This window comes from Dryobates pubescens, chromosome 6, assembly GCF_014839835.1.
Source record: "Dryobates pubescens isolate bDryPub1 chromosome 6, bDryPub1.pri, whole genome shotgun sequence".
NCBI lineage: Eukaryota > Metazoa > Chordata > Aves > Piciformes > Picidae > Dryobates > Dryobates pubescens.
In genome coordinates this window covers 36,588,148-36,613,373 of record NC_071617.1, presented here as the reverse complement: position 1 = coordinate 36,613,373, position 25,226 = coordinate 36,588,148, and the positions used below count along the sequence as shown (strand labels likewise).

General features: G+C 43.2%; 1 protein-coding gene across 1 annotated transcript in view; it reads right to left on the bottom strand.

Moving 5' to 3' along the window:
* Window positions 1-24,774, bottom strand: part of KIF26B (kinesin family member 26B) — a 315,318-nt gene extending 290,544 nt beyond the window's left edge. The window contains exons 1-2 of the mRNA XM_054162331.1: window positions 24,458-24,774; window positions 23,792-24,193 (exon numbers count right to left, since the gene is read on the bottom strand). Coding sequence (XP_054018306.1) covers window positions 23,792-24,193; window positions 24,458-24,520 — 465 coding nt within the window. The 5' untranslated portion in view covers window positions 24,521-24,774. The remainder of the gene's footprint in view (window positions 1-23,791; window positions 24,194-24,457) is intronic.
* Between the last annotated feature and the right edge of the window lie 452 nt (window positions 24,775-25,226).

Below are 25,226 nucleotides of genomic sequence, written 5' to 3'. Positions count from 1 at the left end.
TTACTGTGTAGCTGGGAAGGGAATGATGAAAGTGATATGGTTGCAAAAAAAACTATAGTAAAATCCTACAAGGTGTTTTACCACCCACAATCTTTTCCCTATCCCCAGTCACAGAGCGGGGCTAGATCTTGTCATTCTTTTTCCAGACACTCTTTCTACTTCATTCCAAGCATGTTTTTAACATGCTTTTTCTCAACATGCAATTGAGAAAGAATTCACTACTGTACAGAAACCTCCAACTGACACAAAGATATAATGTGTGGATAGAAGGGCAAACTTCCACAGAAGCATAAATTAGCCTCAGAACATTTCTCTGCAACCCTACTGAAGACTCCATCGGGATTTTATTTTTTTCTGTACTTAAGATGCTCTGCAGGATCCTTTCCTGCAGAAGTGACAGAACTTCAGTTAAATGTTATTTGACTAGAACATATGACACAGCTGAAGCTAACAGATATTTACTGTACTTAAATTGACAGAGTTATTTGCTGGGTTTTTTTCTCGGGTTCCTGCAGCAGCTGCTACACTTCCATGCACTCACAGGCTGCAGGAAGCAATTTTGTTTCTTGGTCACAAACACTTGCTGTTTGAACTAGTCTTCTGGCCTGAAGTTCTTCAGAAGGAGTTCTTTTTCATCACATTAAGTAGAAACCACAATAATACAAAATTAGATTGTTAATGAATCAAAGTCACCCTCACTTATTTGGGGAATGTAAGAACAGCAGCAGCCTCAGCGTGTTTTCCTCAGCCATACCACCTCTTTTTACAACAGGATCAACTTGCTTGTAAGTATAATTCAGTAACTGAGCTTTTACCAAGGGGAAAAAAGCAGAGTGCAAGTATAAATCTACAGCAATTACTGCTAATGGATCCCTCCATCCGTCTCTGCCTTGAACTCAAGAGCAAAGCAAGACACTAAACAGGGTGAGATACTGCTATCATAGCTGGGGCAATATGGAGCGGGGCACAGGGCAGTTATAAAGAGCACTAGTCCAATTAGGGACTTTTGAGTGTCAGGCTGTTGAATTCCCTATCATTTCCTGGCACTACTGCCTTTAATTAGGCCTTGGATTGATTACTGCCTTTGTTCTCCATTGACCCACCACTGACTCTGACAGGGGTTGTATTTTCCACTGCTACAATTAGAAGACAAAGTTCTGAGTGTCAGCAAGCATTACACAGGCAACCAGGCTGCTTAAAACAACAGAGCCTTTAGAGAGAAGTGTTTGTGACATTAACACACACTTCATTCTTTAAAGGACACAGTAGGATGGAGTCAGTCCTGATCCAACAGTAAACTATAGTTGAGGTTAATTTAAATTTGCCAGGGTACTTAAAAAAAAAAAACAAGAAAGAAAAATCACACACAAGAAACAAACACAGAACTAGCAAAACAATCTACCTGGTTCTTCTATAACTCAAAATAAGAGGATGGTATGTAAGAGGGTGAGAGACATTGCAGTTTGAGGACATGTGTTGTTTTTTTTAAACCAGCAGCAACTAAGCTGGAGAAAGTAATTATGTACAAATTTATGCAGAATATAAAGCTTCAGGCCAATCTGGAGTACTGTGGGCATCCACAAAGTTAAAGCAGCAATACAAAAATACATTAGAGGAAGTAAAAGTGAAATCTGAAAGAATGTAACATAGGAAATCTGTTTCTACATTAGGTTTTGGGTGGGTGGGGGGTGGGGGGGGGGTGTTTTTTGTGGGGTGGGTTGATTGGTTGGTTGGGTTTTTTTATTGGGGGGTGGTTGGCTGAGTTGGGTTTTTTTGGGGGTGTAGAGGGAAAGGTTGTTTGTTTTCTCTGAACTCAAAAAAAATCCCTTATGCTGTAAAATAACCAGGTTTTTTTCCCAGTGCGAATTTACAGTCTTAGTAGAGAGAAAAAGGAATTTGGGCAAAGAAAGAGGCAAAAATAATATGCAGGTAGACCAGTTTGTTCAAGGCCATATGCTACTGCAAGAAAGAATTCCAGCCTCCACACAGGTTAGCAACTATTCACTGTGTCATGTTTCTTTTTGTCATTAAAGCAGATCCTGGGAAATGCTCCTTGTGACTGCGACAAGTCATTCCACTCCTCCATCCCTTTGATGTCTAGTCATATATTGCCCAGGGCAGACAAAAGGCTGGAGGATAATTCATTAATACTTGTGAATTATTTGAGTGCATCTTCAAAACTGAGCTAATGTATTTATAACTAGAACTAATTCCAGATATTAAAAAAATATCTTAATGCAATTTGAATAATTAAACTGTCTGAAGATGGGAAGATTCTTAAATATTATTCTCACTGGTACAAGCAGGCATCTCAGAGAACATCAGAAATTGATGGCAAGGGGGGCGAGGGTGGTGGTGTGTGTTGGGGTGTTTCTTTTTTTTTTCCTCCCCCTGTTCCCTAGCCTTTTCTCTTCCTATCACTCATCTTGACAAGCTCCCACAGTGCAGGACATGCTGTGGAACCAGAATGACACTAGTCAATTCTGGCAGCAAATCCAAGTGACCAGCCCCTAGAGGATCTGCCCATATAGAAAACAGGTATCTAGCACCCAATTCCTCTACCATGTCAGGGCTCCCACCATTGCAGACATATCTGCCTCTACTCAGAGAGAAAGTAATTGCCAGGGCTCATTTCTACCTTGCCAGGCCCAGGACACAGTTGCAATAAGTGAACGTTTAGATTTGCTCCTTAGAATGGGCAGAGGTAGAGAAAGTTCAGAATCATGTGAATTCAAAAGTACACTTCCCTGACGTCTGGCATCCAGGTCTGAGATTAGTCACACCATCTCTTTAAAATTTGACAGTTAAAGGTATGGTTTGTTGGTTTGGGGTTTTTTTTTTGTTGTTGGTTTGTTTTAGGGGGTTGTTTGTGGGGTGTTTGTTTGTTTTTACCAAGAAGCTTCTGAAAATAAGCTTGAGGGTTGTTGTAAGCTCGTCAAAACGCCTACAATTCTCAAAAGATCAGAGACAGAGTTACTGGATATAGGGGGCAGAAGTGTTAACAAAAGGGCAGTGCATGATGCAAGAGAAATAAAGCACTGTTTATTCCTAGGATTCCTTAAACTTGTTGAAATACCTTTAACATGTAGAAGCAGGTCTGTATTTGTGTTAAACTCCAAAGTATGATCAGCAGCCTCACATGAATGAAGAGAATGAATTACCATCACAACTACCACCAAAAGACAGAAATCCCATTTTTCTTCCTAACTACTCACTACAGCTGTGGAACACCATCAGCTTCAGTAGAGAAATCTTAGCCTACAGGACCACAATGTGAATTTTAAGTTCTGTGGCTACTGGAAAGCTATAAATAAAAACAGATTAAAAGTCTTGAAGCATAATTTTGAGAAGTGAAGTGGTACCCCACAACAAATTCCCAACTCAGGAAGATACTGGCGTTACAAGAATGTGTTATTTTGTGGTAATGGCATTTTTTTCAATAACCCTCTTATAATTCAAATGCAGATGAGTTAAATAAACCTTGTGGTGCTTTAGCAAAAGTCCTAATCTTTCACAATGCTTGTTCACCCATATTTTGAACAAATTGCTGAGCCATTGATTCTTTCCAGTTAGCAATAGCACAAATTTTCCAGCAGTCCTGGCTCACTGGAGAGGTCCTAGAAGACTGGAAGCTGGCCAACGTGGTACCCATCCACAAGAAGGGCCAGTTGGATGAGTCAGGGAATTATAGGCCTGTCAGCCTGACCTCAGTGCCAGGAAAGATTATGGAACAGGTCATCCTGAGTGCAATCACACAGCACTTACAGGATGGCCAAGGGATCAGGCCCAGCCAGCATGGATTTAGGTCCTGCCTGACCAACCTGATCTCCTTCTATGATCAGGTGACCCGCCTGGTGGATGTGGGGAGGCCTGTGGATGTAGTCTACCTAGATCTCAGCAAGGCCTTTGACACCATCCCCCACAGCAAACTCCTGGCCAAGCTGTCAGCCCATGGCTTGGATGGGAGCACACTGCGATGGGTTAGGAACTGGCTGGAGGGCCGAGCCCAGAGAGTGGTGGTGAATGGTGCCACATCCAGCTGGCAGCCAGTCACCAGTGGTGTGCCCCAGGGATCAGTACTGGGCCCCATGCTCTTTAACATCTTTATTGATGATCTGGATGAGGGGGTTGAGTCCATCACCAGTAAATTTGCTGACAACACCAAGCTGGGGGCAGGAGTTGATCTGCTGGAGGGTAGAGAGGCTCTGCAGAGGGACCTCGACAGGCTGGGCAGATGGGCAGAGTCCAACGGCATGAGATTTAACACATCCAAGTGCCGGGTTCTGCACATTGGCCACAGCAACCCCATGCAGAGCTACAGGCTGGGGTCAGAGTGGCTGGAAACAGCCAGGTAGAGAGGGACCTGGGGGTGCTGGTTGATGGTAGGCTGAACATGAGCCTGCAGTGTGCCCAGGAAGCTAAGAGGGCCAATGGCATCCTGGCCTGCATCAGGAACAGTGTGGCCAGCAGGAGCAGGGAGGTCATTCTGCCCCTGTACACTGCATTGGTTAGGCCGCACCTCGAGTCCTGTGTCCAGTTCTGGGCCCCTCAGTTTAGGAAGGAGGTTGACTTGCTGGAACGAGTCCAGAGAAGAGCAAAAAAGTTGGTGAGGGGTTTGGAACACAAACCCTATGAGGAGAGGCTGAGGGAGCTGGGGTTGCTTAGCCTGGAGAAAAGGAGACTCAGGGGTGATTTTATCACTCTCTACAACTACCTGAAGGGAGGTTGTAGACAGGCAGAGGTTGGTCTCTTCTTCCAGGCAGCCAGTACCAGAACAAGAGGACACAGTCTCAGGCTGCACCAGGGGAGGTTTAGGTTGGGTGTTAGGAAAAAGTTCTATACAGAGAGAGTGATTACCCATTGGAATGGGCTGCCCGAGGAGGTGGTGAAGTCACCATCATTGGAGGTGTTCAGGAGAAGACTTAATGGGGTGCTTGGTGCCATGGGTTAGTTGTTTAGGTGGGTTGGACACGATGATCTTGAAGGTCTCTTCCAACCTGGTTTATTCTATTCTATTCTAAATTTCAGCCTTGCTGAACACTAAAGGGACAAGGCAGAAACCTTCAGTGACTGCTGATTAAGAAGTGATGCTAAATCTCTACAACAATCGCGAGCACTCAAATTAAATTCATTTTGCTGCAATGCAGATGTGCTGTTTGACTCATTAAGTAGATCGTCCTCTCATAGGCACAGCATGGCATGAGCAAAGGAGAAAATACTGAACACCTAAGGCATGTCTCAGGAAAGCTTAACACTGCTACTGCTAACCAGAAATAAAGAAACAAGAGCTCCATGCACTCGTTATGCTATCATGAGGTGAAGAGCCCTGCAGTAGACTGGTTTGTCACTTAGGAAAGGCAGCTCAAGGTAAAAGGATGTACACCTCCAGAGAAAACCTTCTGCACTGGAGTAATTGTTAAGGAGACAGATATCAGGACAACCCAGCACAAACACATCGGTCTCAGCAGAGTTAAATCTCATGTTTTCAGTCTGCCCAGGGGGAACACAGATGTGTCTGTAAGATGCAATTAAGGTTTTCAAGCATCTTTCCCCTTCTTACAGCCCTTCTTCGATTAGATATTTAATCCACTATTTGTCACTGCAAGTGGTCACTCCTAGCCACACAGCTAGAGCATGGAACACTATATTTAGACTGTTACTACTGTCAATACTGTGCTTGTCCATCTACTTGCACTGTCACACTAAATTCACCACCTTCAGACCAATTCCAAGTGAAGCATTTTCTTAATTTAATTGGCACCTCTGCCCATTTTTCTTCTTCAAAAATATATGAAGAGTGCTAACAGAAGTGCAACTAAGACTGCAGTTTGTGAAAAGGCTGGCTTTTCTCCCCTCTAATTACAATACATTTTTTCATCATGCAGTAAACTGGGGAGAGAAATCATTTGCCAGTGGCTATATTTAGTCACAGTGTTTACAAATATTGTAGTGTCAGATGAGCAGTTCATGTCTTAATCACTCAGCTGGGTGTAGATATTTGGCTCTAGAAAACACAAATACTTCCAGACTTGAGAATACAGATGAGGGCAACATCTATTTTACTCAATAACAGTTCTTGAATTGAGTACCATAGGCTTGGATGAAGAGGTTGGTTTTGCCAGGTTAACCAGCTCACTATGAGTTCAAAAGAAGTAAGTCCTGGCACAAGAGACAGGGTAAGAACATGCACTTGGACAGGACTGCACAAGCAAGGGAATAGGGGCTGCACATCTCCAGCCTTGGGGATGCTCCTAATGTCACTGGATGAGCCTTAGTACAAGATGATATAACACTGAGGATCACCCTGCTTTAAAGAGGAGGCTGAATGAGATAACTTCTTCCAAGAGGCCCTTCCAACTTAGAACATCTACCATCAAGCCTGGGAGCACTCCAGACCTGGGAAGCTGCAGTGGGATACTATGCTTCTTTCCAATTCCACAGAATTGCATCAGAGAGTTTGTTTTTATCTTTCCATCTATGCTTACATTTGGTTTTCAAATATATTTACACACATATATATAAATAAAAGGGGCAATTGGCGAACAAAAACAACTTGTAGCTTTATGAGCCCTGTATTTGTAGGCAGATCACTACCTTTTCTCTCATGCAGCAAATTCAGCAGGCTGTGGTTAGTCATATAAAGATTTAATTGTCCCATGTTGCCCCAGTTCCAACAGCTTGTTCACATTATCACCTGATGTTAGTTGAGAGGTGCTCTTTGATAACACCTGGTACCCAGAGTGAGGCCCACTTTGAGATACCCACATACACACTGCTCGCTCCCAATTCGTTCAATTTTCAAAACTCTTGCTTAGACATCTGCTTTTAGTTATTAACATGTGAGCCAACTTGCTAGGGACAATAAACAAATTAATTCCCAAGGCCCTAACTTCACTTATAACTGTATTCTCATGATTATAAAAGACCAAATAAATGATAATACTAAGGCTTTGCTAAACACCACTGCAAAAATCAAGTCAAATACATAGAAGAAAATCATTAGGACAGTTTAGTTCTTTATTCCTCCCAGTCAGGCTTAAAAAGCCCTGCATATAGAACCACTAAAGCCTTCACAGTTTGCTAGAAGTTGTAAGGAATCCATAGCAACTATGAAAAAATCAACTCAATAGATTTTGGAGTAACATAGCCAACCTGAGAATTGACAAAATTCTTCACAGTAAGTGGCTTTCCTTGCTAATCAATAACAAGATTAAAATGGGGGGGTGGGGGGGTGGAGTTTGATCCATTCTGTTTCATGATCTCCTGCAGACCCTGGCTGCCAGGCAACACAGCAAGCCTTTTCCTTAGGGTTAGAGTTAATCACTATAATCACAGAGCCAGTGGCAATCCTATGCAGGTGAGTCATTAGGGAAAAGAAATTTATTAAAAGACAGCAGAAAATGGGGTACAGAGGTTAAAATAAGCATGCTTTTTTTAAGAAAGTGAACACTCTGTTTGCTGGTTACAGGAAGAGAAGCAGCAGCATATAAAGGAAGCACAAGGCTGTAATCAATTAGCAACTCCATGGTTTGGGTGCTCTAACAAGCCACAAACTGACTGACAGGATCCTTCAACAGACACAGTGCAGAGAAGCACAAACCCCAGTATAGCTTACCTAACACAGGAGCAGCCTCCAACAAACACTGGAGCATCTAGGTACATTTCACCCTCATTTTGCACCTTGTAATTTCACTGGAGTCACTACAATTGCCAGAACAAGAACAAAGACCAAGTCTGGTGCAGGACATACAGCTCACAATTAATGTAATTATTTTGCAGTTAACTGTACATGCACTGCAATGCTTCCGGTGAAATTTTTACCTTAATTCCCATGCTGATCTCCAGCTTACTCACAGCATGCCACTGGAGGTCTGACAAAAACAGTGTTTTAACAGAGCATGCAGTTTCCCACAGATGGTTCAAATTAAAGACAGCCTACCAAGCCATTCCACAGACAAAGAGGCAGCACATCTAGCACTGCTCACAGTGAAAACAGTGTCTCCAAACATGCCTGCCCCAAGTAACATTGCAGCACTGATGCCCAGTCTCCAAATCCAGTCACCTGGGTGATACCCAGGAAAAAGCACTACAAGACTGGACTCTCAGGGCATCAGTAAAGCAAAGCAAGCACATATCTGCAATCCAGCTTTCTAGCAACAGTAGGGTCAACTTCATAGGAAGTTATTCCTCTGCATTAGGTGCACACAGTATCAGAAGTCCCTCAAAAGACCCTCTGCTGCCTAGAGGGCTATGAACATTTTTATGAAGCCCAGTGATGTGTAGTGAACTCTGGTAGGCACCACAGGAAACCCAAGAAGAGAAACAGCTTTGAGGAACCAAAGTATCTACAGAAGTGAAAGCCATTAGAGCAGCAGCATGCTGCTCAAACACTCTAATTGTGGATAATGAAAGTTTTCCATTTTACCTTTAAAAGCTACTGGTAATGTAAGAGCCAACAGGAAAGCAGGCAATATATGATTTGCCCATGACAGCAAATACTATCCCTTGCTCTTAGCATGTGTTTGGTTTTTTTTTCCTGAAAGATAAAGCTTTCTCATTCATGCGAGATCACACTATAGACCTCCAGTAAAGCTTTAGCCTGGCTTCCTATTCACCTGGCAAAACTGCAGTCAGCAGCTTGGGATATGCTTTCTGCCTACTGTTCTCAGGGTCTCAGCCTGAGGCTAATGAGGATTACAAACAGGATCTAAACAAATATTTGGAATACAAATAGTGATCTTTATGTTTGGAAAAGGACCTGGGAGTCCTGGTGGATAACAAGTTATCCATGAGTCAGCAATGTGCCCTTGTGGCCAAGCGAGCCAATGGGATCCTGGGGTGCATTAAGAGGACTGTGTCCAGCAGATCAAGGGAGGTTCTCCTCCCCCTGTACTCTGCCCTAGTGAGCCGTCACCTGGAATATTGCACCCGGCTTTTGGCTCCCCAATTCAGGAGGGACAGGGATCTGCTGGACAGAGTCCAGTGGAGAGCTACCAGGATGATTAAGGGACCAGAGCACATACCCTATGAGGAGAGCCTGAGAGTCCTGGGGCCTTTTAGTCTGAAGAAGAGAAGACTGAGAGGGGATTTAATAAATGTTTATAAATATCTGAGGACTGGATGTGAAGAGGGAGGGGACAGGCTCTTCTCTGTTGCACCCTGTGATAGAACAAGGAGTAATGGATATGAACTACAGCACAGGAGATTCCACCTCAGCATGAGGAAGAACTTCTTCACTGTGAGGGTCACAGAGTACTGGATTGGGCTGCCCAGGGAGGTTGTGATGTCTCCTTCTCTGGAGACCTGTGCTAGATTCCATAGTCCTGTTCTGGCAGGGGGGTTTCACTCCATCTCCAGAGGTCCCTTCCAACCCCTAATATCCTGTGATCAGAAGAGGTGTAAGCAGAAGAGTTACAACTGCCTTTCTTTGCTTGAGAAGCATCATGACAAGAGCAGCTAACGCAATACAAACTTTGAAGAGAATTAAAATAAGAAAACCAGCATTTATGCTCTTTAAACCTTGTGAATAATGACAATAACAAAGAACATCTAGGGATAGGAAACAGAAGGAACAGGTTTGAAATGTTGTGTAAACCAGTACAAATTGTTACTTACAAATTCTAGACGCATTCTCAAGGCAAACTTTTCCAGTAGTAAATGCTTTCACATAAACATTTACTTCTCTGCTGGCAAGAAAAAATGCTGAACAATCTATTCCAATTAATGTTCTAACTAATGAAATGACAAAGGCCTCCTTTCTGTTCTTTCAGATACATTTTAATAGCATTTATATGTTGTCAAGCTTTGCATCATCTGTTTCATCTCTGGAAAGGCAGACAGAATACAAAACAAACATTAACAAATACCACACGAATGCAGAATGCCTAACAGCATGTCATTCACAATAGCAGACAGCCAAGGACAATTAAATTATTCATAGATATGAACTGTCCAAGGTAGGAGGAAAAAGAACAAATTCATAAACACTCCCTAGAACACCAACAAAAAAACCCACACACAAAAATTGTAATTTTTAAATTTTGTTGTTGTTAAGCTAACAGCCAGCCTCTGGTAGTAAACAGAATCAGAAGTCAAGGTCTTTCGGAAAGACTTTTTGTCATAACTGGGTAATTAGTTCCCATAGATTCAACTGCCATATTCCAATCCCTTTAAGGATGACAGCTTTGAAATGCAAACTGCAACTCCCTTCTTCCTCTCTGTACAGAGTCAGAAAAGCCAGCGCTGAGCCAGCATACAAGACCTGCTACAAAATGAGATGGTCAATATTAGTAAGAAAGGAAAAAGCCCATTAGTCAAGAGCATGAGCATGTAAGAAACCTCAGCTCAGTTTTATGCAACTAATTAGTTCACCAAATTGCTCTGCATCTCCTCTCCTCAGCTGTAAAAAACAGAAGCACAGACATTTTACTGAGGTGAGATTGTGCATGTACTCCAATAATGGGTACCTTCATGTGAATATTTGCAACCATGTGAAGCCCTGAGACTTCCACAAGCATCTAACTGTCATGAACCACTTGACTATGCCTCTAGAAGCATTCATCCCCGTCCATTGAGGGATTAAAAAATACCTTTACCTATGCACAGTTCTGTGGGGAAAGTACTAATGCTTTTTACAAAAAGCTAGCACGACAGAAATAGCCTGAGGGCAAAGGAAGCTAGCAGGAAGCTGAGGGTTCCAATTGTCAAGAAACAGGAGAGCTGCAGAAGGATGGAGCAGACAGCTTCAGACAGCCATCAGCACCACAGCAGGGTGGTGGGACAGGACATACATACTCACCTCAGCTGCAACCAATCTCCCTGTCACATTATCTTGCCAGTGAAAGCAAACTTCAGCTAAGGTACTCATTAGGGTAATCTAGTGGCCACGTTACATGTGCACAGTAAGTCCTCCTGCCCTGACATACAGTGTTAACTTTGCTGCTGCTCTGTCAGAGGCTACCCTTTTATATCCTTGCAGCTAAACCCACAGATGTTCATTTCTGAAAACCCTGAGGTTTGATAGATTGGCTGGAATTAAGAGCAGGGACCTTATCTGGAGTATATGCCAATTACCAAATATTGGGGGCTTTTTCCCTAGGTTGTCCAGAAATTCTACGCTGATCTCAAAAAGACCTTTCCATCAAAGCTTAAATTACCAGAGTTTTAGTTTCAATGACAAATTACTCTAGAAAATCACCTCAAAGTAGTAGCACACAAAAAAGAGGAAAGGCAAAAAGCAAGTCTAATTTTGTGCATCAGTGATGCCCACTGGTAAAAAGGAAAAGATCAGAGGCTTTACTTCAGCACAAAACAGATTTTCAGTCAGTTTCACTGCCTTTTGAAGACAGCAATCATGCTTCTTCAAAAAGGAAAAGAAAGAATCCAAATCACCACAACCTCTACTGAAGCAACCACAACAAAATTAAACATGCTTATTGCTCACCTTAATTTTACATGTTTGGCCAAAAACTAGACTACATAAGACACACTTCATCTTAGGTTTCCAGAAGTAGAAGACTTGTCCTTTACCCTGAAAGTCACATTTCAAAAAGCTGTCTGCCTCAGTGAAAGGACTCCGGGAGAAATATATACACACATACATATACACAGAGAGCAAACTCATAAAAGCTGCACTAAAGAAATGAATCCTATCCTCTCATTTCATATGGAGCTGGGTAAATAATGGCACCGAGATTTCATTCATGCAGAGGTCTAGGATATGCTGGGAAGTCTCAGTGTGACAATTTGCTGCAGATGCTTTCTTAGAGGAGACATTTATCAGTGTCACCCATGCGCATTACTACACACTGCTTCCTCAGCAGTGCGATTCCCACATAGCACACTCTGGTGCTTGATATTTCAGGCACAGAAATAGCCCTTATCTGGGCCTTAGCAGTATGTGCTTTTGAAGTGATTCCTATTATCCATAGTACATGTGCTTGGAGTAGGAAAGGGAGAGAATTTATTTCCTTTGCTGATAAAAAGCACAGAAAATTAAAAGAAGTCACAATAGTTTTCCTTCCCCTTTATACCCATTTAGCTCATTGCTTATAAGCAGTTAATGCAAGTATTAACATCAGTAGAGCTGACTCCTGGAGGATACAGGCATCTTGGATGTTTTTATCTCTTGCTATACTTAAGTGGAATATTAAACAGGCAAGACAGTGGCAGACCAAGCTAGAAAGAACTAAGTAACTAGGACAGAAAAAGAAGGTTGGCAATTTAAAGTACTTCAGTCTGCAAAGTGCTTCATTTAGAGCCATCAGTGTCAATGCATTAACCACTCATATATAGCTCTCTCTCACACCTTAAGGTTTTTTTTATTCTGTTTTTAAAGTATGTGGAATAAGTGCTACTACTTAATAGTGCACTCTTGGAGTGCCCATATAATAATACTACAGAATTAGTATGCTCAACACTAACAATTCAAATTCATTTGTAAATCAAACATCTTTTTCCTTCAGAGAGGTGCACAGGAAAACAAGAAGCCAGGATCAATTCATAACTATTGGTGGTGCACTAAAATGTATGCAGTTTATTTGCTGAGTAGGGTGAAACAGTGCAATGGGTTGAGTCCACATTTTCTACCAAGTTTCACACAGACCTTTATATTCTGTCCTGTCAATGTAAGACAGAAAGATCTAGTTATATCCTTGGATCACAAGATGCACCAGTACCTTGGTACTTGGGAAGAAAATCATTTCAGAATGAAAAATACTGAAATGCATTAGGCCAAATGTAACCTTGGTTTAATTGCCCTCTACTTCTCTGGACACTTGCTGGTTTCTGTTTTGAAAAAGGGGATGGGGACATGAAAAGTGATTGGAATGGCTTTTAAGAGAACATCACAAAAACTCCAAAACAAAACACACACAACCTTCATATTATTTCTGTAAACCTTCAAAGAAACCTATAGTGAGCTCAGTCCTTTAAAGAGCTCTGGTTTACCACACATTTGTCCCTACTTCCCCAGAATGCCAACTTTCCCATGGAAGAACTGTTCCTTTGCTGCTTGGATCAACCAAGGAGCACTTCATCCCCCACCTCATCTGTTTCCACAGCCTGCTTTCTTCCTCTTAAAACCCACCTACCTCTCCCTGTAGGGGCTGTTTCCTATTGTCACAGAAGCTTGTCTTTTAGGACACCAAAATGTACTGGCCAATCTGCTGTAAGTGCTTACCCCAACCCCTTAACTGAAAAACGTTAATAGCCAAATACCCAACAGTTCACCAGTCAAAAAAAGGATAAAGAAGAAGTGTCATCAAATGCTTCCAACAATTGAAAGATAATTGGAGAAAGCAATTCTGAAAAGATTGTTTGATATCAGAGCTGTCATCAAGAACTTACAAGAACCAGATCCCAACTACATATTTAAAATGAGAAGGGATTTCAGTGAGCTGTCTGTCCCATCTCATATTCCTCACTAAAGAGCCTCTTTGCAGAAAATGAATTAATGGCCTCACAAAAAAAAAAAAAAAAAAAAAAAAAAAAAAACCACCACAATTCTGCAAAATTTTGCAGATCCTTGTTTTTAATGGTGGTAAGAGTGCACCCAAAAGCTCCTTTAAGCCAGTTTCTTCTCTTAGCTACCCCATCAACCATAACCTCTTTTCTCCATCTAAATCCTAACCAAAATCTACAGGATTTTTGCAAAATCCATTATTTAAAAAAATGGATTTGACCCACAGAGGGAGAGAAAAGGAAGTCTTATGAGGCATGCTAAAAAGAGCAGTTCTGGATTTAGGCTTACCACCCATGCTGCAGAACTGCTTACAAAGCCATCACTAATGGCCTTCCAGCTACCACCACTTCCCTACATTCCATCTGCCCAGACAGCCAGCTATTCCTTTCTAACAAATACCGTGTTAATTGCAGCTCCCACTTTGTTAGCCTCCTCCACCTCCAGTAAAATCCATCTATGGTCTAACAATCCCTTCAATCTGACACTTGCACAGACTAGCACACTTGTGTGCCTTCCTGCTAGGCTCACATGTGTGTAGTCTTATTGTCAAGACTTTCCATTAAAAACCTAACAAGTATGACCTGAAATGACAGCTTTAGGACCAGTAGCAAGAGAAAAGGGGAGGGAGTGAAAAGGGAGAGGTGAACAGGAAAGAAGGTAGGTGTATTGCAAATGCCCTGTCACCAAAGACTTCACTGTGCCTTTCTGGTGCCAGTCTGAACACCTCCCTCTGAGCAAGAAATGCCAGTTGCACAGCCTCAGCCACTGTTAACTCTTCCTGCGGGAATGCTGCAAGCAATTCCAGCAATATTAACCCTGGGAATACTAACATGATTTAGAGAACTTGTTAAGTTTTAATGGTACCATTAGAGAAGCGGAAAATACACAAGTCACAACTCCCAATTTGGTGCACTTGGCTGCTGAATAGGATATTAATGTTTTTCTTTGCCCAGCACTATTAAATGAGCAGTGAAACTAATGGAGAAATGAAGAGTAATGGCTTCTATTCCTGCTGCTACATGCCTGCATAAAGCCAAGACTGCCTTGCTTCCCACCAGGTGGATGGAGTAAACAGGTAATTCTTTCAGTATTCAGCACTTAGCAAAATGAACCTCTGACCTGCTTAGAAGCACAGACAAATAAGAATATCCAATTAGTATCAGAAAGCAAGAAATAGTAGCATACAATCATTAGGGCTATCTGTTAGAAGGCAGAAGCCCACTCTCCTGCATAACTTCAGTGTAATTAAGTACAAGCTTGGCTTTGGTTAGGCAGGAGTTTGCGCAAGTAACTTCTACAGGACCCAGGACATACAAAAGCCAAGTTCCACCCAGCTTTTAGCAAAGAACTCTAGAGCAACCATCTTCTTTAGCACTGCAGAAATCTTCCATATCTTCAAGTATGCCTATGATAAAAGGAACAGTCATATTGCACTGGATACAGATATCCTATCTCCAGCACCCACAGTTCTTCTGACACACATCACCAGCAAGAAATTCAAATTGTTTTCCAGAGCCACATTCATATTGGCTGGCAGTAATTTTTTTTATACTAGAATAAATAAATTTAAGACTTTTGACACTTCTCCCATGTCACCAAGCCCATTGAATAAGATCATTAGGCAGCTTCTAACAAAGCAGACACCACAAGGCCTGTAAGTTAAGGTCTCTTACTTCCAGGGCAAAGCAAGCAGACTCAGCCCTATTTTAACAGGGAGGCACAAGGGGTTCAATACACAAATTTTATACCCACACTGGACTTGCTTATGTGAATCTAGAAGTGCCCAGTTCCTTCTGAGGCAAGTCTTTTGTTTTCACTATGAACAGCAAGCAAAGTTCAGTTTAGTACCCCATCATTTCCCTCAGGTCTCTCAAACAAAACTTCCTTGGCAATATTTTAAAATACATACCTTTTTTTTTTGCACAAAGTCTACTGCTAAATGCAGTTTCAGAGGAAATTTGATAAGAGGAAACCAGTCTGAAAGTTTGACTGAAATCTTTTTTCTTCCCTGCTAGAAAGCATAGAATAATATATATATAAGACATACAAGGTCAACCGTAGACTATATATGAGTACAGACTGAACAGAATAGCAGGGCTTAGTGACAACCAAAAGTAACCACCACTGAAGATGAAAAATAAATTTTAAGAAGTACACCAATGCTGGAATGGTAAGTAGCTTTTAACAGCCTTACTACACCACAGTATTTCAAATAAAACAAAATGCTTTCTGATACCATACCCACACATTTGGTCTGCAAGCAAACATACTGACTTCTTAACGCTGACTCTTCTGTACAGCTAATATAATTTTTTCCTTTCTTTCATAAAGTAATTAAAACATAATCCTTATATTCTGTATCAGTTACAGCTGCAGCTACAGTGGGATGCATTGTGCTGATCTCATCAGTACCTTTATCATCAGGCTTCTCTCATCTGCTGTTGTAATAGCACATCCAGTCACTCCCTGGCCTTTCAATCAAAAGGATTTGAGTTTAGAGAGCAGTGCCATTGAAAGCATTTGAACTAGCAATCATTTTGAAAAGAACTAAGGCAAGAAGCAACCACCATGTATTCACACCATGCATTCACAAAAGAGACTTGCAGGTATGCTAGCTTGTGACCTTCATACAGAGGGGAGGGGGAAAAAAAGTCATGTTGGGTATAGAATAGAATAAACCAGGTTGGAAGAGACCTTCAAGATCATGTCCAACCTATCATCCAACACCACCTAATCAACTAAACCATGCAACCAAGCACCCTATCAAGTCTCCTCCTGAACCCACAAGGAACCAGGATATCTTAGCTCTGCTCAGCTCCAGCAGCATGTCTGACTGCTACCTTAAATGCATGCGAGAATTCCCTCGTTAGAGGTATATGGTAGAGCTGAAGCCTAAATGTAATCCTGATGGCTTCACTGAGATCAGAATCCCCTCAACTAGGGCAAATGTCATGCAAGTCAATAAACTGACAAGGATCAGACCCACACCCCTCTCCTTCTCCCTACTTCTTTGATGGTTTTACAAAATGTGCAATAGTTTGTGTTATACAGGGAAGACTTTTCAGAAACTGACATCTCTGGCAGGATCTTTTGACCAGCCTCCATCCAAAGCTCAGAACAGTTCAACCAGCATTCCCCTACCCCATTAAGCACATTGTTTTGGTCTGTGTTTTTACTTAGAAATCTCAAAAACACTCTCAAAACATTACTAAGCTATACTATAACATCATCTAAAGAGAAGGAGCATAGGCAAATGTATAGCCTGGTGGTAGATGCTGTAAGATATTACAAGTGCACAAAGGAGGTGGCCAATTGTTTTTCTGGTTTCAAAATTGGAGATCTAAACACAGTTCTAAGCAGCTTCATTATCTGGTGGTGAATGATGTCACATCCAGCTGGCAGCCAGTCACTAGTGGTGTCCCACAGGGATCAGTGCTGGGCCCTGCGCTCTTTAATATCTTTACTGATGACCTGGATGAGGGTATGGAGTCCATCATCAGTAAGTTTGCAGATGACACCAAGCTGGGGGCAGTAGTTGAGCTGTTAGAGCGTGGGAGAGCTCTGCAGAAGGACCTTGACAGGCTGGACAGATGGGCAGTGTCCAATGGCATGAGATTCAACAAATCTACACATTGGCCACATCAACCCCATGCAGTGCTACAGGCTAGGGTCAGAGTGGCTGGAGAGCAGCCAGGCTGAAAGGGACCTGGGGGTACTGGTTGATAGTAGGCTGAACATGAGCCAGCAGTGTGTCCAGGTGGCCAAGAAGGCCAATGGCATCCTGGCCTGGATCAGGAACAGTGCGGCCAGCAGGAGCAGGGAGGTCATTCTTCCCCTGTACTCACCACTGGTTAGGCCACACCTTGGGTCCTGTGTCCAGTTCTGGGCCTCTCAGTTTAGGAAAGATGTCAACAACTACCTGAAGGGTGGTTGTAGCCAAGTGGGGTTGGTCCCTTCGCCCAGGCAGCCAGCACCAGAACAAGAGGACACAGTCTCAAGCTGTACCAGGGGAGGTTTAGGGTGGATGTTAGGAAAAAGTTCTTCATAGAAAGAGTTATTGGCCATTGAAATGGGCTGCCCAGGGAGGTGGAGTCACCATCACTGCAGTTGTTTAGAAAGAGACTTGATGGGGTGCTTGGTGTCATGGTTTATTTGATTAGATAGTGTTGGACTCTATCTCAAAGGTCTCTTCCAACCTGGTTAATTCTATTTGGGTTTTTTAAACCCTGATTTAATGTAGGGAAGTTGAATAGAAGAGAACTGAAAATAAAAATGGGTAACATAAGTCACTGGAGATTTGAGCTCCATACACCCATGAATACGAATGCAACCATGGTATGATCATCTAAAACAACCTTGCTCCAATGACCACCCCATGTTAAACTGTTTGATGAGAGATCACCGTGCCTTTCAAACATGCAAGCTGAAGCTTCCAAACAGCAGCAGCATTTCAATGCGTGATGGCAGCAGACTGCTCACAGTATTAATTTGCTACTGTTTTCTAGAAGAGCAATATCTTAGTTATTGACACTGATGAGAAGTGACACAATGCAACCAAAATTTGGTCTAATAATTGGAAAGAGCTTTCTGCTCCTGGTATACTACTATGTTTATCCATCAAGGTGTTACATACTACAGCTTACTTAATTCAAAGTAAATATGCAATCTGCTTTTCTGCAATTAGGAATAGTCCTTGAACTGCAGCTTTAGGAACAAGTAATGTTGACTAGGAATTGTTTTTCCAGTGGTGGAGGGGAAGCCCATACACTTTTATTCCTTGCATTTTATTAATATACACATCAAGATCTGCATGACATTTTGCTAAGATTTAAGCTAGCAATTTAACTTAGAACATCTCTCATGCTCTTGACATGTAAACTACATGTCACAAAATGTCGCAGTTCCTACTACATCATTATGTAGCACATGACAGTCAAGTTTATTGCAGTGGCAGACTGCAAGTTCAGTGCTTGGAAGCACCCCAATTACGGGATGTCAAAGGCTATGCGCTGCTGATGTGGCAAAACTGAAATGTCTTTTGACCCCACATGCACAGCATTGCAACATTCTAATAATCTGTTGATGCAGGCATGAATGCCATTACAGGTCAGTGGCCCATACTGACAATGTGTAACATTTTTTCTGACAGTCTGGAGAATTCAGCATGAACTATGTGTCTTCTTCCTCCCCTCCAAAACGATATGCCAAAATACCACATTTGTTGGACAAGACTGCTATGTTTACTTCTAGCAAAATGACTATCTAAAGATACAAGGTGATTTTAGAGATCGTGATATATATATAAAGCACCTTGAAGGACTTCTGCCACTTAATAGCATGAAGAGGTCAGCTACAGACTAAGCATTGACAGTGTTTTCAGATGCATAGGCAAGTCTGTAAACCAAGAAAAATAAAAATACACACTATCCCAACAACAGACACACAAGTTGATTCAAATTTTGGTCATACCTAGGGAATTATTTCAAATAAACATCAATACTTGCTCCTCCAAAGATCCATGTATGATCTAAAAGCATTTTATTTCCTGATAGGAGTCAGGAATTCATTAGATATAATCCTATGTCTATTCCCAATCTCCAGGACACTCAGTAATGGCAAGCTTTTTTGATCCCATATAGAAAGCTGCAGAGCTAACAGTTTCAACAGCTTCCTAAAATATAGTCTTTAACATACAGTATCTTCACCCTTACCTCAAAGATATTTTCAAGCTTGAAAGGAATATTTATAATCATTTCCTATGCTGACACTATGAATTGCAGCAGCAAGACTTCCAGCTGCTCCTAGAAAAAGGTTTTACATTAATTCAGAGGTGAAGGTAAATCAGTTTGTCTCCTCCAGACGTCTGTAAACAGCTGTAATCCCAGGGCAAGTGAAGTAGCTTGTGGTTTCCCCAACTTGCCAGGGAAAATACAATTGTAAGAAGATTCACAGATGAGTTATGCTAAATGTTTGGTATTGTGACCTGTGATGCAACACTAAAGAATGGTTGTTGTTGCCTAAACTTTAATAGAGTTAATCCTTCCAAATGCTGACAAATTACTGCCTCAGGCTGTTTAAAATCACATTTCTAATGCAATAATCCCATCTGCATTACAATGAGTTGGGATGAAATGATTAGGTGCCTGAGATTTTTTTTGCACAGTGAATTAAGTCACCATACAGACTGGCCGTGCTTGTTCACAAATTAAAGGTCTGGGCGGAAATGAAATTCCATTATTCTGCCACTTGTTAAGCTTCAAGGAAGGTTCATTACTGTCCCATCTCTACTGGGAATGTTTCCTAAGTAGCTACAAGCTAACAGGAATCTATTTTTCATTAGATCAGTTTCAGGGATTTCCTCATTATTAATATTAGTCAAGTCTTAGACTAATGAATGCCTATGAATCAGAGAAGGCCAGTTCAACCATATGCAAGGGGAAAGTGAGATAGAACATCAGTAAATCTGTTAAAAAAAGAAACCAACACTGTACCCTAAATGCAAGTCTCTCCCCTTCTTCAGACTGTGCTAAACCACAGCTTGCCCAATTCTTAGAAGCAAATATTTTAGCTACAGGATAGTTCACAGTATAAAGCATTTAACAACATCAGTGCTATCGATCTCTGGCATTTAAAATAGTGTTCGTACTTCCCAACCCAATCACAACATGCCCAAGCAGCTGTTCATCTCTACACATTCAAATTACCTCTTAAAGGCTGTCCTCAGGATTTTTGGAATCCTGTACTAACAGATCTATAACCGTCATCTTGAGACTATTCTTACTAACATTCAACTGATTTACACACAATATAAATCTGATACACAACAAGAAGGCAATGGGATCTCGCACAAATTCTGATGAAGAGGGAGTATGATGCCATAAGTATTCTAGACCTTTGTCCAAGGCCCCTCTGAAAACAGCCCCAAAAAATTGCAAAACTAGTGATTTGAGATAATCCTTATGAGTATGCAGATATTTGACCCTAACAAAACCCCTACAAAACCAGCCAACAAACGCTCCAAGATCCTCTCAGTTACAAACTGCAGTGTGCAACCATAACAACCACCTGTGCTAGTCATTTCCCACAGGTGTGCTTTGCACAGGGGTTACAATAAGGTTTAATTCTCATAAAACATGATTCTTTGTATGCACATGATTTCTGTACATCATTAAGTCACATCTGCATCACAAGTGGCAGACAAAGAAACAACAAGCTTTTAGCATTTTTCTTTTTGCAACTGGCAGGGAACCTGGCATTTGAAATGGTTTAAACCAAGTAGCACAACTATAATTGTATATTCTTCACCTTTGTGCCAAAAAAAAAAAACACCAACCAAGTTTTCATCCTGTTGACATGTTAGAAGAGAATGCTTCTATTTAAGACTGAAAGCTCCACACCTCACCACTAACAATAAGCTAGTCAGAGGCAGTCCACCCTAGGTTAAGTATGCCTTTTTCTGTATTAAATGAAAAGCTTCAGACCATGCATAAAGCCTGGTCTATTTACGCAGCAACTAAGTATACCACTACACGCTGCAGACAGACACAGACTTTTACATGACTGATCACTGTAGAAAACAGCATAGGTTCACGTTTGGGTAAGTTACTGCAGATTCCAGTATCTGTTACTAGATACATGTTAAAACAGATACCCTCACATTCTGCAACACAGAATATCCTGAGTTACATGCATTTCTAAATACAGTATAAATGTGAAACAGATGCCACAGACTACATTAATAGCGATAATGAAGTTTCTAGGTGGTCTTCAGTATCACCAAAAATTATGCAAGTCAACTAGATCTGGCTGACTAGAAAAAGACTGATACATTTTCATTGTCCTAATAAAGGCATACTGCAAATTAGCTGTGTCCTGGTGGGCACCACAGTCTTGAAGCATAAGATGCTTTGCAAGTTCTGAGGGCATATTCAGTACTAGGAATTTATCTGCTCCTTCTTGTACTGAATTCAGTGGCAGAATCAATTCTATCCAAAAAAAATAAAACCTATTCCCATAGCAGCAATCAATAGCACACCTTGAGGGACCCTGAAAAAAATGCTAGCTACATTAACAGTCTGGTAGACTCCAGCCTCAAACCAAACAAGTTTTCCCCAGACATGACGAATTTCCACCTCAGAGGGCAACCCCAGAGTGTTACTATGGCACACAACTGCAGAGGCAGATCATAGGTCTTGGCTGAGCTGGCCAAGCCCACACCAACACCCTACTCTCCTTTCAGTAGGCACTGATAGGGTTATCCCACAGATGCCAGCAAAAACAAAACACTTCTAAGACTGGCACAGAATACCTGGTCCAAAAAGTCAGTGGCAATAGCCATGATATTTGTATCCGATACCACCAAGACCAAAGTCTCACTGTGCCAGGCAACATCTGCTAATAGAGCAGAGGGTCACCTGCAGAGTACTTCTGCCACCTTCCTTCCCACTAAAAGCACACATTGGGTAACAACAGTTTGGCAAGTGGCACTCCTATGGAACTGGAAGGTTTGGAAAGGAAGTGTAAGAAAAAAACATACAGGTAAGGGGTCTCAAAACAGAGAAGTAAGGCTTACTACTGACATGAATAAAGGCTGGCCAAGCAACACCATCGGTTAAAGTACATGAACAACAGAACAGAAACAAAAACAGTAGTAACATAAGCATAACATCTCAGAAAGCCCACAACAATTAGCACTACTGCAGTAACAGAAAACTGTACAAATCTTTATACAACTGCAAAACCTGCCAATTTCTATTTCATGCTGCACAAAGGATGCAAAACCTTTATGCTTATGTTTTATGTTGCCCCCATCCAACTGATAATAACCTCAGTTATGATTGCTCACAGATCTGTAACAGTAGTTTCCCACCCATACCCACAGCAAGTAATCACTGACAAATCACATGAAACTAAAACGTGTGACAATTTCAGTAGAGGGTCACTTTCCAAGGAATCAACTGCATATGAATATGGTTAGATTGACCATTAATTGTGGTGGTTTCCCCTTCCTTTCTGCATGAATAATTCAGTTAAGGCAGGGCTTGAAGCAAGGTAACAACCAGCCCCTAAGCCTTTTGTTCAAGACAGTACCAACCCTCTCAAATAGCACATACATAAATAATGGAGGGTACAACACAACAGCAATATCAGGGACCCTTTCTCAGGAGTCATCTCTTTTCCATGATAGCTCTTTATTGTAACTGCTAATGAAAATTCTCAAGTGGAAGAGTAAACATTATAATTTGGTAGTACCTAGACCAAATAGGACCAGCAAAATTGCATTGTATTACATTCTGGGAACTGTAGACGCATTTACAACACTTACAGGGTTGCTATAGAGGAACCTACTGATGGCTATTTTAGTAGCACAGGGTCAGCTGAAGGCTGTTGGTCATTCTTTTAAGGGCTGCTACCCTTAATGTTTATATGCACAACAAAAGTCGGGGGGAGTGGGGTAGAAAAATAAAACCAAATAATTTCAGAGTATGCTTTTGGAGGTACCAGATTTCCCAACAGAGGGAGAAAGAAGACTTAAAACTCTATCCACGATCAGTCAGATAAAGCCAGATTTCAGAAATGCTTGCATGCTCTTAAGGCACAGGATTATTCAAGCCATCACTAGGGGTCCAGCAGCTTTGAGTATTTTTACATCTTCTTGTTTAAAAAAATAAAACAAAAATTAAAATCTAGTACTTCTGGGAGTGAGAAGCATCACAAGTTGTCCTTGTATTAATGACATCCAGGAGAGCTGGGCTCAATGCCATGATCTGCCACAGCCTCTCTCGGTGACCTTTGGGCTCACACAGCATTTCAATGCCTTATCTGAACCTGGAGCTACAAGAAGGGTGTCTCCTGCTCCTGGCCCTAAAATGAAGTACAAACCATGGGCATCAGACCACACACACCTTACTACTAAGTTGGTTTCCAAGTCTCAGGATGTTTTCTAGATTCATCCTATAGAGATCAAAGGCATCAAAACGGGAAGAGAGCAATCTGGCATTCCCACCCTTGCTTGCCCCTCACCGGGAACAAGAAATAACACAAAATCACCGACAATGCAATGAGAGAGGGAAGGAAGGAGCGAGCTTAAGGGACTGTCACAGATGCCCCTCGAAGCCTGACAGCCCTTTAGAGATAGAGGTACCCTGATCCTCATGAAGCTAGAGGGATGAGGAAAAGGGAACAAGACCAAAAAGGACCCAACCCAGATAAACCCTAAAACCCACCATGGTGGCATCGCCAGAGGGGAGCCCAGGTGGCCGGCAGCCCCAACGTCTGTGGGGGGCCGCTCCCAGCACCCTCTCCTCCCTGTCCCGGCCCCTGCCTCACCTTGCTGCTGATGGGCCCCGGGATGAGGAGCTTCAGTGCCTGCCTCTTCAGCTCCGCCAGGCGGGCGTTGCAGTGCTCGCACCAGGCGCCGCGGTCAGAGCCCGGCGAGGAGCTGCCGCCGCTGCCGGAGCCTGGCGAGCCGGTGCCGAAGCCCGGCGAGCCGCCCAGGGAGCCGGGGGAGCTGGTGCCAATACCGGGTGAAGCAGGTCCCGGCGAGCCAGTGAAGGAGCCCGGCGAGGAGGTGCCGGAGCCGGGGGACGGGGTGCCGGAGGAGCCCAGGGCAGAGCCGGCTCCCTCCGGGGCCGGGCGACACCCTGCCCGGGACTCCTCGTACGCCTTCCGGTACCAGCTCTCGGGGGAGAAGGGAGCGGCGGGCTTGGTGGGGGAGCAGGGGTCGGTCACCTAAAGCGGGAGAAGGAGCAGCGGGTCAGGCAGGGGCCCCGGCGGCGCCGGCAAGTTTCGCTTGGACGCTCCGCATCCGCAGCGGCTCCCGCGCCTCGCCCGCCCCCGCAGAGCGCCCGGAGCCGCCGTCTCGCGCCGGGCAAGTTGAGGAGGGCCCGGGGGGCGCTAGCCGGCGGCGCCGGTAAGCGGCTGCGGGCGAGGGGCGCGGGAGCCTTGGCGCGGCGGTAGTCACCGCTCGAGCCACCCCTTCACCCGACAACTTACCCCGTATTTTCTGCTCCGCGCCGTCACCGTGATCCTCTCCTTACTTCCAGCCACTGAATTCATGGTGGCTTCGCAGCGCGGCGGGAGAATTTCCTACAGGTTTCTCAGTCCACATCCGAAGGTAATAGCCAGTCCCAGGAAGCCCGCAGCGGAACGGGCAGGCTGCTCCCTCCGCTGCCGCCGACGGGATCGCTCAGCCCTTAAACGCTGTCAATTCTCAGAAGCACACTTGGGGCTGAGGCTTCTTCCCGGTCGGTTTTTCCTCATTGTCTTCTCTCTCATACCCTTGCAACACTTGTTTTCAGAAAACCAGCAACATCCAGTGCAGGAGCACTCCCTCGGTAGGCAGCACAGCTCGCTGTCCTCTGCCACAGGGGCAAAGCATCCAAGGTAGCTTCAGCGAGGTGAAAGAGAGAGCGGGAGCCGCGCTCGCCCTAGCAGAGGTGCTTTTCGTCTCCGCTACAGCGGCAACTTGTTTCCTTCTCCAAGGTTTGTAACTGAATTAAAATAAAGCCTCAAAAAATATCGGGATCCAGGCTCTGGGAGGAGCCTCCGTGTCCCTCGCAGCCAATATCCTCCTGCCCACTTGGGCCCGACAGTTTTGCAAGGGAAGGGAAGACAAGACCCAGGCTGCGATGTCCTATGCGCTCCTCGGTCAGCGGCGGAGCTGCAGGGCCGGCTGCCGTGAGCAAGCTGCTGGAGCCTCACCGCGGGTCAACACGCCGCCTCGGCGCCCAGGAGGGTCCATTTTATTTTGCAGTATGTCTTG